The sequence below is a fragment of the Gobio gobio genome, assembly GCF_949357685.1.
Source record: "Gobio gobio genome assembly, chromosome: 25".
NCBI classification, from domain to species: Eukaryota; Metazoa; Chordata; class Actinopteri; order Cypriniformes; family Gobionidae; genus Gobio; species Gobio gobio.
Window position 1 is genome coordinate 25,366,252 of NC_137121.1, and position 15,686 is coordinate 25,381,937.

Here is a 15,686-nt window from a genome sequence, read left to right on the forward strand (position 1 = left end):
TCACATCTTTCACATTTCACAACCGCCAAGATTACGCAACATCATCAGTCACAAGTTTTACTTTAAAAATGAATTTATTTATTAATACACTTGTATACTTAGAAATGTGCTGCAAAGAAAACGAGAGAAAATAACAAAATAAAAAAAGAAGAATGTCGCCACACAAAGAGAAGAAACTAAACCCGGGATGAAGCTGCGTCGTCATATCAAAACAAAGTCGTACTGATGTGCCTTAATAAACTGTCTATTAGTAGAAAAATACATTTCAGGGCACACAATACAGCATCCAGTATCACAAATAAAGCCAGGGTCCGCCCACCAAAGCGGACCGCCGTTAAATTATTTCAACAGCACTTTTCTAGATTGTAAATAATAAAAATGTTTCTGTAACTGTTAAAAATGCCATTACGTAGTGTTTTTGTATATATATGTCGTTGGTATAAAAGATAACGTCCTTTTTCGTTGCATTTATTATTAGATTTTTTTTATTCATTTAAATTCTCTCCGTACTGCTAAGTTAAATTCCAAGGCTCAGAAGTATAACCGGAATACAAACATAACCAATGTAATAGTTTTCCTTGTTTTTTTTTGTTAAGAAACTTTTTTTCCATGTTACGTTTTTATACAAAATAACAAAGATGTACAAAAGGTCATTTACAGCGAACCAAGGCCATATGCTAGCACAATATATACAGCTGTAATTGAAACATATCCTAGTGTTCTGGTATATTCTTTGACTTCATATGCATAGCAGTGAAAAAGCAGACCTGTTGATCAGACTTCATTATTTGTGTGCTAAATATCCCACTTGATCACGGCGTGAGAGTTTCCTATCCTTCGTAACTTCCTCCTGTAACAGAAATTCGACGTTTGCTAGTCTTTCGGGTCAAAGTAACAACAAAAAATGCAGATAAGGCATCACTGCTTGCAGTGTATGATGGGTAGGTTTGTGTACTCAACTTAGTAGCAGGCGTTTGGACCTGAGTCATAGCACATGCATAGATCTCTAGACAGCAGGAGTTCCGGAAAACCACAGTCAATGTTTATCTACGGTAAAACATCGCTAGAAAAGATCGCTTCAAAACGTAGAGAAAGAGAAAGAGCCCATTTTTTTTTCTTTTCGTTTCTGTTCTTTTAAGTCAGAGAGGGAAGTCCATGAGTGCAACGGTCACATTCCTTCACTTCAAAAAGTCTCAATTGTTCTTCATTTTCTAGAAACCGACATGCTTTCCAGATCCGCGACAATCCGTTACAGCGCTCCACGAACAACGCATGACCTCGCAAACAAAAAAAGCTTTCATCATACATCAACTTTTCAGTTTGGGAGCACATGAGCAGGATTCACTTGTGTGTTACGTAAAACTAATTCAATTCCCCAACTATTTTATTCCGGTTCCGTTCCAAGACTAGAATTATTTGGAGAAAAGGAGGCTACAAATGTCAAAAAGGGATTTTTTTTCCGACTGTCTGCGGCGCGGGTCATGCATTCCATTAGATTTCTTCATTAATTTATGTATTCAGTTATTTTTTGCAAGTCTTCAAGCACCAAAAGGTAAAGAAAAAGGCAAAACCAAACTTGAAAAAGGGAGAAAAAGAGTGTTCCACAGCACTGTGTCATCTTGGGGACGACGCTTCAGCCCGTCAAAGAAAAGTGGAAAGAATTAATACTTCATAAAGTGGTGCAAATCCCTCCTCCTGAGCAGAGGAACCGGGAGAAGGGTCCATGCGCTCACGTTCGGTAACAGACCAGCTGTTGCTCTCTTCAGAAGTGGTCGATCAGCACGGACACACAGTTGGCGCCCACCAGGTAATTGGGGTCTCCTGGTAGACACTTGTTTTGCCAGCATTTGGGGTCACCTGTGGATCACAGGACAAACATCATGAGGAATACTGTACAGACGCAACAGAAACGCGTCTGAAATTTCAGATGATTATGTTAACACTAGTGACCTCTGCATCACCACCCTTCCCACACTTGAAAAAGAGGCAACCGAAAGTGGCCGTGACAGTGATGGCCCAGATAGGCAGACCACGAAATGGTGATGCAGAGGTGAACCATCCAGAGGACGAGGCAGATGTCCACGAGAACCAACCGGCTCTCATGAACATCCACCCCATCTTCCAGACAGTTCACCTCTGCATCGCCACCTAACAGGCAAATGGGCCTCCCCAGCCTGGCACTTCTCATCTGAGCCATCACCAACACAGCCACCCCCAAATGCCTCCCCCTCAAGTGCAGGAACGACAGAGATGCACGTCTAGGAGGTCCAACACATCCGCAAAAATAAACAAATGACAACTGGGATCAACAGCCAAAACCTGTTTCAATTGAAGAATTTGTATGAGTTCTGACTATGCTGTTTCCGTGACCGAATATAAAACCTAATATTTCACTAACTTAACCAACATAAAATCAAAGAGGGCATAAAGTTTGTGTTAGGGAGGTCTAAGGAGTAAAATGCATGTACTCAATTTGCAAGAAAAGAAGTGGGATTAAACGGGTTAATAACAAACTGCCAAAACAAGGGAGAACATTTAAAAGGTCTAATAATATTTTAAATACATTTAAGAGCACTAGTCTCTGAACAAATGACACACGTCAGTTTAACACAGAAAGAATAAAGCAGTTACTTTTTTGCCCATTCTTCCATTGTGCGCGCACACGGTGCTGGTTTAGAGCACTTGAGTATATAAAATATATGTCCATTAAAAAACTTAAACACCCACTCGGTCTGTATCTGTGGTGAGCGTTGTTAAACTCCTGACGGCGCTCTGTGCAGAAACCGCTCTCTCTTGCACGAGCCGCATGTTGTTTGAATTCTCCGCTGTAATGTGATCTCAGCTGTGTCCTCACTACAGTGCAACAGTGAAACGGGACCCCTCGCAAACAGTGTCACGCCGCATTCCCAACGTTGTTTAAGCAATATACACCGGTATTGCTGGGCGATATGGCTGAAAACTGTATCACGATATAAGTGTTTCATATCGGTCGATATTGATATATTTTATGACCCATTTAAAATAAGGACCAGGAGAAAAATATATTACATTTAAACATTTTTATTTTAAACTTAACCTTCCTCTGATTATAATCCCCTCAGTTATAAAAGCAGAAATGTCAACACAACCAACTTAAATAATTAAAATGAATAATTAAGTCTAAAATCACAATGAACACTTAACAATTATCTCTGAACATTAAGGTGCAGTGCCTCCGTTATTTCTTTGTACCGTTTAGATGCTTTGTCATAAGGCACTGATGCAGAGTACCAGCCCATGTCGTTTCAAAGAATAGCACAACGGCGAGCGCGTCGAGTATAAACACGTCCCCAAACGGACGAGGCGTGCGCGCAGTCAGCGGAGGCTCGCGCTGCAGAGCCAGACGAACGTATAAACAAGGCTTAAGGTGCTAAAACAAGTTTGGTCTGACTACGGTCACTCATTTTCCACTTATCACTCCACGCCGGTTCTCAGAATCCAACACGAGACAACGATATGGCGCAAACAAACATGATACTGTTACACGATTGGCTGTTAGCGTGTCACTCCCTACGTTGCTAGGTTACCAGAGAGTGAGTGCCTTTGTTCATGCAACCAAACTTGCTTCGCAACCTCTGGTTTCTTCCGACGAAGAAAAATAATAATTATTGAACGTTTTATCAATATCAATTTCGTGTCTTTTGCAATATATATCGTTATCATTTTATTGCAGTATAATAAAAAATCATATCATAACAAAAAATAAACACCGGTATTCAGCATGAACCCGTATACCGCCCAGCACTAAGTAGATTCATGTTTTATTTCAATTAATCATGCAGCCCTATTTCACACTGCAGTGAAATTCAGTTGTTTCTACTTTTTGGCGGCTTAATCTTTGTTCACACAGTTCGATTGTTAACAGGAGTGACAACTGAATTTGCTCCCGGGAAGACTTAAATTAACCTGTTTGCTATGTTTGATTAGTTAGCATCAACAGATCTCCTTTACTGGCACATTAACACCATGTCAACCATCGCGAGATCAGGAGTGACTCCTGTATTCAACATACAAACAGAACAATTATTTTATATGCAAGACTGAATCCCCTAAATCAATGTGGTTGTTATTCCCAAAATGTAGCACCTGTTTGCCCTTTTCACACTGCAGCTAAATTCGGTAGTCACTCCCCTTTTGAGCACTTAATCCAGCTTCTGTTCACACTTCAATTCAGTTATTTATGGGTGTGACGACCAAATTCACTCAAAATACCAAATGTAAAACAGGTTCATTTGTTGGAATCCACATTTCTGGTAAACAGCCACATTATCGCCATGCTGAGATTAGGAGTGACTCCTGTATTTGTACACGATAAATTAAGGGATTCAGTCCTGCAGATGGAATAAATATGGTTGTAATTTCCCAAACTTTCCCAAAACCTGACCAGACTGTACCCAATGACTCCACCATTTTCACACTACAGCTAAAACTGCTGTCACTCCTCTTTTGTGCACTTAATCCAGTTCTGTTCACACACAGAGTTTGGGTATTTATGGGTGACATCATTAAAAAAATGGTTAAAAATAGCAAATGCCATATGGCATCCATATTTCTTGTTTACAGCCACATTATATCCATGTTAAAGGGATAGTTCACGCAAAAATGAAAATTTTGAAGACTGTTTGTGACCAAGCAGATAGAGCAACCATTGACTACCACAGTAGGGGAAAAAATACTATGGCAGTCAATGGTTGCTCTATCTGCTTGGTCACAAACATTCTTCACTCTATCTTCTGTTGTGTTCAGCAGAACATAGAAACTCACAGGTTTGGAACAACTTGAGGGCGAGTAAATGATAACAGAATTTTCATTTTTGGGTGAACTATCCCTTTAACCATCACAAGGAGCAATTCTCATCATTCAAATATCATTCTGTATTCATCCACACATTATCATTTCAAGAGATTCACTCCTGGATGACTTTCCCAAAAGAAGCGTGTCCGTTCCAGTCACATTAAACAACATTTCATGGATGAATTGTGAATGAATAAGAGCTGAAGAGACATTTGAGACTGGTGATAAAACGATAAAAAGCAAGCACACAGATTGTGCAGTGAAAGCGTCATGTGATCAGGATGGCTGCGTGAGAGATTAATTCAGAGAACCCAGAAAATGAAACAAAACCGTAAGATGAATAAGCCTCTTCCAAGACAGCTTCAATCCCAAAAGACCCTCTAAAGGACAGAGAGAAAGGACAGCGTACCCGACGAGGAGTCGGAGGATTTTAGAGCAAAAGACCAACCATCAGGGGTCATAGACGCACAGTGTGGTAGACGCAGTTCCACGGGCTTCAGGAACTTCAGACCGTGAGGGCCGCACATCACCAGGGGACTGAGGAGAGTTTCACCTGTCAAAGCATACATGGGACAATAAGAGAGAGACAATTCAAGAGCAATTCATTCAAAACCTACAAAGTCTCTCCTGCTCACCATGGCTGCATTACTTTGATCAGTAAAAACTGTAATATTGTGAAATATTATTGCAATTTTAAATAATTGTTGTCTATTTTAATATATTTAAAAATGTAATTTATTCCTGTGACTAAAGCTGAATTTTCAGCATTTATCAAAAGTATTAATTTCTTTAAAAAAAAAAAAAAAGTTGAATGGCAATGTAATTCATTTTTAATAATTCGGAAGCTGACTAAAAAAAAATGCCAGTTGCATAAACTAAGCCATTTTGTTAAGACAGTGAATTAAGATCTAGTATGAGCCACTAGCAGTTAGGCAAGTGGCATTCAGTCTTACTTTTCATATCAAATTAGGCCAGTCTATGTTCTTATGTAACTGATTTAAAAAAAATTATGAACAGTCTTAAAGAAAAAAATGTATGTCTAACTTGTAAGACTAGTCTTAACGGTTTATGCAACCGGCCCCAGGTGTGTTTATTTGGGCTTGGAGCTAAACAGTACAGGACAGCGGCCCTCCAGGACCGAGTTTGGAGACCCCTGATCTAAACACATCACAGCTCCGTGGACCAGTCCTAATGTGCTTCATGTGCATCCTGATGTTAAGCCGCTGACAAGCTGTGTTTCTTTGGATGTTCTTGTTGGTCTGCGTTTTTGTTTGTTTGTTTAAGAGTATTATTTGTGCCAGTGAGTTGATTTAGATTCATTTCACCAGTTGCCTAAACGGTGAGTGCAGGGGTATGTTTTGTTAAATTCGCGTGTCCTTTTATGTTGCTGCCCCCTTCCCAACGAGCACTTTGAAAGCGGGGTTCGTAACAGTAGTGCATACAGTGCATGATTGTATTTTGTATGCGTGTGTGTGTGTGCGTGTGTGGTGTTGTTATGGCAGCGGCGTGGGGTGTGTTGATCGTTAGTGAAGGCCCTGACTGAAACCCCACAGTACGCTACTGCCCAACAGACACCAACAAGTTGGGTGAAAACACACTCAGACCAACAGTAACAGAAACACTGATCCGACAAAACCCGACAAACGTGTTTGTTTGCATTTGTCTGTGCGATGTGAATGGCCGTTTATACTTCATGTTTAGTCACATCGGAGTTTGTATAAACAGGTTAGTTTGCATGTTGAACAAATCATGTATGCAATCCTTTTTTCTCCTCTAAAGAACGACAAAAAGTCAGTGTGAACTTGATGTGAAGCGGCCTTAAAGGATTAGTTCACTTTTAAATAAACTTTTGCTGATAATTTACTCACCCCCATGTCATCCAAGATGTCCATGTCTTTCTTTCTGCAGTCAAAAAGAAATTAAGGTTTTGGATTGGTTTTTCTCCATATAATGGACTTCAGTGGGACCCAAACGGTTCAAGGTCCAAATGACAGTTTCAGTGCAGCTTCAAAGGGCTTTAAACGATACCAGACGATGAATAAGGGTCTTATCTAGCAAAACGATCAGTTTCTGCGAGAAACCGAGCAGTATTTATGCTATTTATGCAGTATTTATGCTAATATGCTATTAATATGTTAATTTACGCCATAACTTCCGGAGAGTGAGGTCAAATTAGATCGTGGTCATAGGTATATACGTAGATGCCTCATTAGCGACTGCACGGATCAGTAGAATGAGGCATCTACTATCGATATATCTATGGCCACTATCTAATTTGACCTCACTCTCCAGAAGTTATGGCTGAGCTCAGAGATGATCACGTTCGTCTGTTAAGAGGTAAAATAATAGCATAAATACTGCTCGGTTTCACACAGAAACTGATCGTTTCGCTAGATAAGACCCTTATTATATAGTAATATAATATATTACTTTGAAGCTGCACTGAAACTGTCATTTGGACCTTGAACCGTTTGGAGCCCATTGAAGTCCATTATATGGAGAAAAATCCTGGACTGTTTTCATCCAAAACCTTAATTTCTTTTCGACTGCAGAAAGAAAGACATGGACATCTTGGATGACATGGGGGTGAGTAAATTATCAGCAAAAGTTTATTTAAAAGTGAACTAATCCTTTAAACGAAACATACAGTGGCGAATGTTATTGTTACCAGACAATGATTTTCTTTGTCTTTGTAGCTAGTCAACTCTTTCTAAGGTAGTTTTTGTCCAAATGTGTAAAGTGTAAATGCACATCAAAGCTGAAAAAATCCTACAATACTGGAAAGGGAAAAACACACACAGTAAAAGCAACAAAAGTCAACAGCATAATGATCTACTCTGCTGAACGATGCCGACCTTTCTCTTTGTCCAGAGGGGGCAGAATGCTGTTGTCCCTGCACACTTTGAAGTAAATCTCCTGCTCCACACTATCTGGGATGGCTCCTTGTGGGATAATGATGCTGACTCCTGTCTCTATGGAGCTCAACACCCCGCCGTTACAATTGAAGATGCCCCGCGCCGTGGCAACCACCGTGTGACCTTCATCTTCGTCGTCGTCATCCAGCGCACTAGGGCTAGAAAACAGACGCCCGTGAGTCGTTTGGTAAAAGGAGGAAAGGAATGCAGCTCTGACTGGCTTTCGTCACCTTACCTGACGGGGATGGCCTTGGGAATGGAGTTGATGTTGTTGTGCTGATACTTGGGCCTGTTGTCCATGGTGCGCGTGAACGTGTCGACCCCGCTGTCGGTGTCCTGGGGCTGGGGTGAGATTTGAGGTTTCAGGTTGTTGTTCACACTAGGCTTGGACTGTGTGTCGTTGGGAAGCAGGTTGTGGTTGAATTTGGGGCTCTCGAACTTGCGCTCGAAGGGTCGGGCGGTGCTGGTGTAAGGCTTGGGGACGTAGCGGTTGTAGCTGGTAGGGACGCCTAGCGTTTTGGGAGGGGCGTCCGTGCCGTTGATAGAAGACTTCGGGGGCAGGTAGCTGGTCTGGATGGGATCGTCCCGGGTGGGAGCTCTGAGAGCCGACAGGTCCGGTTTGGCTTTGGGGGAGCTGTGAGGATCTGGTAGCGAGTTCACTGGAGATCAGAGAGAGGGGTGATGCACATTTGAAAAACCATGCATTCAGTTTTTGCTGTGGCATCAAAATCACACAAGTTCATTGGTACTGGCATTGATTTCTGAAATTTTGCTGCTTCAACTTTGGACACTTTTTTTTATCTGTATTAATGAACTTCATCTTTTTATTTTTGTTATATGATGTCACATTTAAACTTGGCAACTTTATCATGTTTAAAAAAAGTGAAATAAAGCATTATATTTGGTGTGAAATTATTCTATAATTAAATAATAATAATAATAATAGAAATATTAATAATAATAATAGTTTTTCAATAATTAATAGTTAATCAAGTATGTTGGGTTTCCCAAACAGATAAAGCTATTTTATAATGCAATATCTTCAGTCATTCTGTAATTTTGTAAAATTATGCTTTAGTTGTGAAAACATTCTTTTTGTCTATTATACATAAATATGCTAGCTATGAGTTGGACATTTTATTCCCCAATTGTAACACCATAAATAATATAATTAAATGTAGAAAAGTAATAAAATTTAATTTATAAAACTATTACAATTATATATAAGGTTTTTTTTTTAGGTGTGTGTACTTGTTTCCCAACTGACAAAATCATTTTATAGCGCATTATTTTCAGTCATTCTGTAATTTTGTAATACTATGCATTAAGTGTGAAAATATTTAGGATGCATAACTTGCTAGCTTTAAAACAGAAGGAGTCGGACATTTTGTATCACAAAATGCTATTAACCGCTACACATCATTTGAGATGTGATAGAAAGAACATGTGAGAATATTCATGACCGTAGGGAGAAAAAAGTGTCAGAACTCTCCTGTAATGTCTGTATAAACATGGCTGGACAGTGAGTAGTAACGTTATTAGTTCAATTAAACTAGTAAGAGTTAAATTGTAAAAGTACCATAAAAGTACCATCCAAACTCACCCTCTATGTTGCTGAGTTTGGGCAGAGATGTGGGAGGGGCAGCAGGTGTGGGCTGGCTATATGGAGCAGGCGACGGGGTGACGGGCGGCAGAGGCTCGTACCTCTTGTCCACAGGACTCACCTTCTCCACAGACTCCGTCCTGAAGCAAAAAGAGTGTGTATGACATACACTAGACTAGAGCACTGCCATACAAGAGTAAGTGCTGTCTTTCTAGCATTGGACGGTACCTGGCGAAAGGATATGCTATCTGAGGCTGAGGTGTTTTGGCCGGCTCGTGGAAGCGATTGACTCCAGTGTTGGGTTGACTCATGGGCTTGTTGTCAAAACTGCGGCGGTCAAAGTATGACAGTTGCTTCCTGTAGTACTCTTCATCTTCATCTGGGTCATAGTGGTTGGAGCGGACCACGTCGTCCCCTACACGCGTCTGAGGTTTCTGGGGCTCTGGAGCTCTAGGAGCAGAAGAAAATAATCAAAAGGAAAGAGCTTAACTTCATATTATGTAACATCTAATGGTGCTTTCCAGAATGGAAGATCAACCAGCAGAGGGCACTACAGGATTACATTTGAACACTTCTTGATACTTAGTAGAAGGCTGGTTGAAGGTATAAACATACATTACATTTAACTTTTTACTGTATTTTTGATCAAATAAATGCAGCCTTGGTGAGCATAAGAGACTTCTTTCAAAACCATTAAAATCTGACCGACCCCACACCTGAGACTGGTAATGGAAGAGTGTGTTTGTACCTGTAAGAGGGTTTCTCCTGCTCTAAGTTGCTGAGAGAGTTGGCTTTGAGCACAGGACCAGGGGTGCTCACAGGTTTCGGGAGATCTGTGGGCTGAAGAACAAAGTACATCCGTTCTATCAACACAATGTCATTCACAAACTACATTCTCCACAAACTCTGACAATAGGGTAGGTCAGGTCAGGTCTAAAAACACTTTCATTTTCTCATAATACACATTTCAGAATCCCCTTTCTCACAGTGTCTGAAACGCTTTGATAAAAGATTCAGTCTCTCTAAACCCCTCCTTTCTGAGAGCTTTCTCTACTCTGATTGGTCAGATGGCCCAGTCTGTTGTGAGTGGTCTACTCTGCTTTGCTCTGATTGGTCAGATGGCCCAGTCACAAACCTACGTAGATTCGAAGAGGAAGTAAGACTGGAATTACTGACGACTCATTTCTGGCAGTTCAGAATCGATTCTTTCTTTTGGGAGACAATAACTCCACTTTTCTGCACTTTGATCTGTGAAACTTTGCAGACCTTTTACATTCACAAACAGATGAATTAAACACTACATGAAAGATACTATCTGAAAAAGCATAATGGGAGCACTTTAAAGTTATTAAAGGCGTTACGCATATTCCTATTTGGCAAATAAACATAATAAATTGTTATTTAACACCAAAGTGCTCAACAGAAACATACCCTAATTCCAGCTACTTCCGCTGTGTCCTTGGCTCGGTCTACGGACACAGAGCGCTTGTTCTCGAACATTTTGACCCTGTTGAGCACAGACTGGGGCTTCATGGCAGGGTCGTCATCATCATCATCCCTGGGTGGAGGCAGCAATGGTTTGGAAGCTGCCAGATGAGGTGGTTCCCCTGGAGACAAGACGGCCTCGGGTTTGGGAGGCGGAGCGGGGGGTTCCGAGTTCATCATAGGCTCATGCTGGGGTGCTTTATACGCTCGGTTCGGAAGTCCAGGGTTGTATGAGGGTCTCATTGCAGAGTCACCGTAATACTGCTTGGGCGGATCAGGGGAGCGATGCGCATTGCCTGGGAAACCATGTGGCTCGGGCTCGAAAGGCGAGCGGGCATCGTAAGAGGCCGGAGGGGGAGGAGGCGGCGGCTCTTCATAGCGCACCGGTGCAGGTTTAGAGTGCCGTGGCCGGTTATCGTAGCCCATCTGGGGCACACCATCATACTGGGACTGAGGGGGGCTGAAATCCCGAGTGGGGCCGTCCTCGTACGGAGAGCGGGGCTCGTACCCCAGAGGAGGAATCGGCTGGTGGCCCTGAGGGTAGCCGGACGCAGGTGGCGGTTGGGGTGAAATCTGCTGCTGGTCGTAAGGGGGCCACTGCTCATTGTAGTGAGGCACGCGGTTGTCGTAGTGCAGGTGCGGGTCGTAATTGTGAGGCTTTGGTTGTGCGTAGCCGCCACCGTCATAGCCATAAGGCGGGTGGTCGTACTGGCGGTATGGCTGTTGGTCCTGGTAGACAGGCTGGTGACTGTAGGATAGCGAGGTGGGGGGGCCTAAAGGCTGCTGCTGGGGAGGGGGAGGCTTCACACCGTGGTTCACTCGCACCGGCTCATCTATGCTGTACAGATCCTTTTTGTACATCTGTGAGGGATTAAATGTCAACCGTCAGAGTCTGATTGCTGGAAAAGTTTCCAACTGGATAGAATTTAGCGCAAACAGAACCTCAGTCGTTAGAGGAAATGAAAACACATCTAAGATAAGAATATTTTTAAGGGTGAAAAACAGGCAAAGGAATTCAAATTAACTGCAATGAAATATAAAAACACTAGATTAGCATTTCCTTCTGGAAATACAAGTGCTTGCAAGGTTGTAAAACAGATTTAGACAAGTTGTGTTTTAGGCTTTGGTTGCGGAGTGCAATAAATCAACACATGGCAAAGCCATTTTTGGAGTGTAAAAGCAGCTATAAATAGTCGTCTCAGAATGTTCACTAATATGAAGCATTAAAAAAAAGGAATAAAATCAAACAGAAATGGCTAATAAAAACTTTATTTTACAATTGCAGACCAACTGCATATTCATGTGGGGAAAAACAATAATAGAAGGCTAGACAAGATATAGACTAGAAATATATATATATATTTTTTTTTTATTTAAATATGTAATAAATAAAAATAATTGTATATATATTTATTTTAAGTATAAACTTGATAAGTATAAACAGTGGTGCCTTGCAAGCACTAAAATTTAACTTATACCTGATCAGAAAAAAACAAAAACAAAACGGTAATATCAGATTAATTCCTTATGCAATAAAACAAGCTTATCTGATCAGTTTATTACCCAGCTCTACATTTCTACAGTTTGATAAGAAGCCCTTCAAATGGTACTACACCTCCACTTGGTTACACTACTTCAAATTCTCATCTTTACTAAAATCTAATAGATTTATAATATGATCAAGAGGAGCTATAAAGATGTTTTATGTCTTGAAAGGCTCCTTCTCAAGTTTCAAAGTATAGCCTGAAGACAGTAGAGCTGTAAAAGGTCCTCTTATAAGACCATTTAACAGTCAAAAAGCACAAAAGCTCTTACATAACGCCTTCATCTATGAAAAGAAACACTGGTTATGAAGACATTATGCAGAATTAGTCCAGTTGTTTTCCTTTTACATTGCTGTAAGTACTGTCTGCAGGTTAAATGAACATGCAACTACAGAAGTCCATTCTTGCAAATCAGGGAAAAGTCCATTTGCAATTTAGTGACACGTCTACAGTGCATCTAGCGGCCGTCCGTACAGGTGTGATTCAGGTCAAAGCCAAACGCTACAGTTACGGCTATCACTACAGATTAGGGCCAGGCGATATAGCTAAATAAATATAAATCACATTTATTTCCAGTCTTTTGACATCATTAAATATTGAATTAATTTGCTTTGAAATTGAGGAAGCATTGTTTAAATTAAACCGCAAAGTACATTTAAAATGATTCATGTACAAACTAAACTGTAGTAAATGTTTTATACAGCTTTTCACTACATAAACACAACAAAGAATTATATAAAAGCATTTGTATGCTCTAATATAAAAAATATATTAACATAAGCACTTTAATATGGAGAAAAATGACTTGCATGAAACAGTGCTGACGCAAACGATAGCAATATAATACAGCATTATTATATATTTATAATATAGAAGCATTTTAATTAGGGCTGTCAAACGATTAAATTGCATCCAAAATAAAAATGTGTAATTATTATGTAAATTTGAATACACATACATGTATATATTTAAGAAATATTTGCATGTATATCCTGTATATACATTTAAATATAAATATAAAATGTTTACTTAAATATATACATGCATGTGTGTGTATTTATATATACATAATAATTACACACAGTACTCACACATATATTATGTAAACACAAACTTTTATTTTGGATGTGATTAATCATTTGACAACACTTATTTTAATATATGCAAAAAATATGACTTTAACTCTTTAGGTGCATTCACGCCATGTCAGAATTACCGTATTGTTCCGAATATTTAAAAAAAATACATCTGAAAAACAGATGTGTCTTAGGGCGTTTTCACACCTACCTTGTTTGGTCCGGATTTTCAGACTTTTCAGTTTGGTCCGAATCAAAATTACAGGTGTGAAACCTCCCCCGGACCACGGTCCGGACCAAACAGACGAAATTTGGTCCGACGAAAAGAGGTAGTCTCGGTCCGGATCAAACTGAACAAAGGTTCGGTTCATTTCTAGTGTGAAAGCATTTTCTGTATGGTTCGTACTTTCAGACCATTTACAGGAAGTTCCTGTTTATGTTTAAATATCATAACGTTATTTTTAAATTCAATCTAGGCTACATTGATTATGAAAAGTGAAAAGATGCGCACTATGTCAGAAGACAGAAGGTCAGAAATGATTTTGAACGAAATTTTGCATGAATATGCTTATGAACATTTCTTTAATGTGAATTTCGTTTTGTATAAATTGTATCTTAATTTAAACAATGTTTCATCAGATAATTACCTGGATTTAATAAATAAGAAGCAAATAGTCTATAGCAGACAATAATCGCGGGAGCGATCACATGCTTTGCACATGAACTTGAGCGCGTCTCAAATAAACCGAAACTCAGCAGCTACTTGTCTCACAAACATGAGAAATATGTGTATATAAAGCTTGAAATGTCCACTTTTAAACGTGACGAAAAGAACATAGTCAAGCAATGCGCACTGTTCAATAGTGGCAACGATTTGCGTCCGTTCCACTGATCTATATCAGTGGTCCGTTCATTCACTCTTGTCAAAGACGCTGACGTCAGACACACGTCCGTTTACAAACCAATCAATGTCCAGATGCAGCCCACATAGATGATGACGAGTGGACGCAAGTGTGTCATGTAAAGTTCTTCAGTGCGCTCGCATAATTGCAATGTGAAACCAAATCAAAACTAACCGAAAGTATCAAATGTATCAAAAACGTGAACTTCGGTTCGGACCTTGGTGCAGACTTTCAGGTGTGAAAACGCCCTTATATTCAGGGTCTAGACTTTTACATGTCAATAATATGCCTGCAACAATAAGTGGCGCCAAAAACACGTAAAACGAGTGTGCCAAGAAATACGGTGTGTCGTAGTGTAATGTTAGAAGATCGCGAGCGGAAAAAGACAAACAGTCAAAGAAAAGCGTACCGTCTAAGAGCCGCATGACTGTCATGTTTGCGTGCCTCGCTGACAGGACCAAACGTCCCCTGTACGTGATTTTAAAACGTAGGGCGGTAGCTAGATTTCAAAACTATGACTTCACTATGAGATGGACAGCCTAATTCACCCTTCGCTGGGAGTTTGATAGACAGGCAATCTAACCAATCATAATCCGCCATTCGCCGAATCCGCCATTTTTATCCGACAAAGCAGTCAAGAGAGTTCGTAGATTAACGTTGGTGGACTTGAACTTGAAAAGCGGTGTGTACTAATGTCTTTCCCCGGTTGAAACAGCATTCCTTCTGAAGTTCATTCATGTTTATTTGATACTATAAATGAACTAGAAGGAAGAGATGATCGGTTCACGAGTAGCTTTAACTGAGGCGCTACAGTGACCTGTACCACCTGACTGCAGCGGATTCATTTTGCCGTTGATAGAGTTGCCATAATTCCCGAGGGCGTGTACAGCTCGAAATAGAACGTTATCTCGTAATAACGACATTGTGTGAACGCAGCTAATTAGTGATAACGCAAAAGAATCAATGAATCACAAATATGAATTGACTCCTAGAGGACAGTTTGTACTGATTTCAAGGAAATGATTGAAATTTGAAAGACTCAAATTCTTAAATCTTAATTACTTAACTAAAACCTAATTATCTTAAATTAAAGAAGGTATAAAAAACGCTCTCATGGGTCGCAAGACAAGGACGGAAACTAGTCTAAAGGTGTGGTCACATTCATCAATGTTTGGCACATTTTTGCTGGCGAAATCCAGTTGTTTTAATTCATACGATCGGAAATTCCGTGTCGGGGCATTTTTTGCCCAAAAAATTTCGCTAATGTGACCTTAATAACAATCTTCAGGAAACGTATAAGAAGCGCTTTAAAAATCATCGCCACACAT

The 15,686-nt window shown here is 40.1% G+C and overlaps 1 protein-coding gene across 7 annotated transcripts in view; it reads right to left on the reverse strand.

Moving 5' to 3' along the window:
* Nucleotides 1-572: 572 nt before the first annotated feature.
* tjp1b (tight junction protein 1b) overlaps nucleotides 573-15,686 on the reverse strand; it is a 176,807-nt gene continuing 161,693 nt past the window's right edge. For all 7 annotated transcript variants that reach the window (XM_079809270.1, XM_079809269.1, XM_079809268.1 and 4 more), the window contains 8 exons: nucleotides 10,783-11,697; nucleotides 10,100-10,191; nucleotides 9,580-9,801; nucleotides 9,352-9,491; nucleotides 7,984-8,407; nucleotides 7,689-7,906; nucleotides 5,243-5,386; nucleotides 573-1,857 (listed from right to left, as the gene is read on the reverse strand). In XM_079809270.1, coding sequence (XP_079665396.1) covers nucleotides 1,763-1,857; nucleotides 5,243-5,386; nucleotides 7,689-7,906; nucleotides 7,984-8,407; nucleotides 9,352-9,491; nucleotides 9,580-9,801; nucleotides 10,100-10,191; nucleotides 10,783-11,697 — 2,250 coding nt within the window. In that variant the 3' untranslated portion in view covers nucleotides 573-1,762. The remainder of the gene's footprint in view (nucleotides 1,858-5,242; nucleotides 5,387-7,688; nucleotides 7,907-7,983; nucleotides 8,408-9,351; nucleotides 9,492-9,579; nucleotides 9,802-10,099; nucleotides 10,192-10,782; nucleotides 11,698-15,686) is intronic.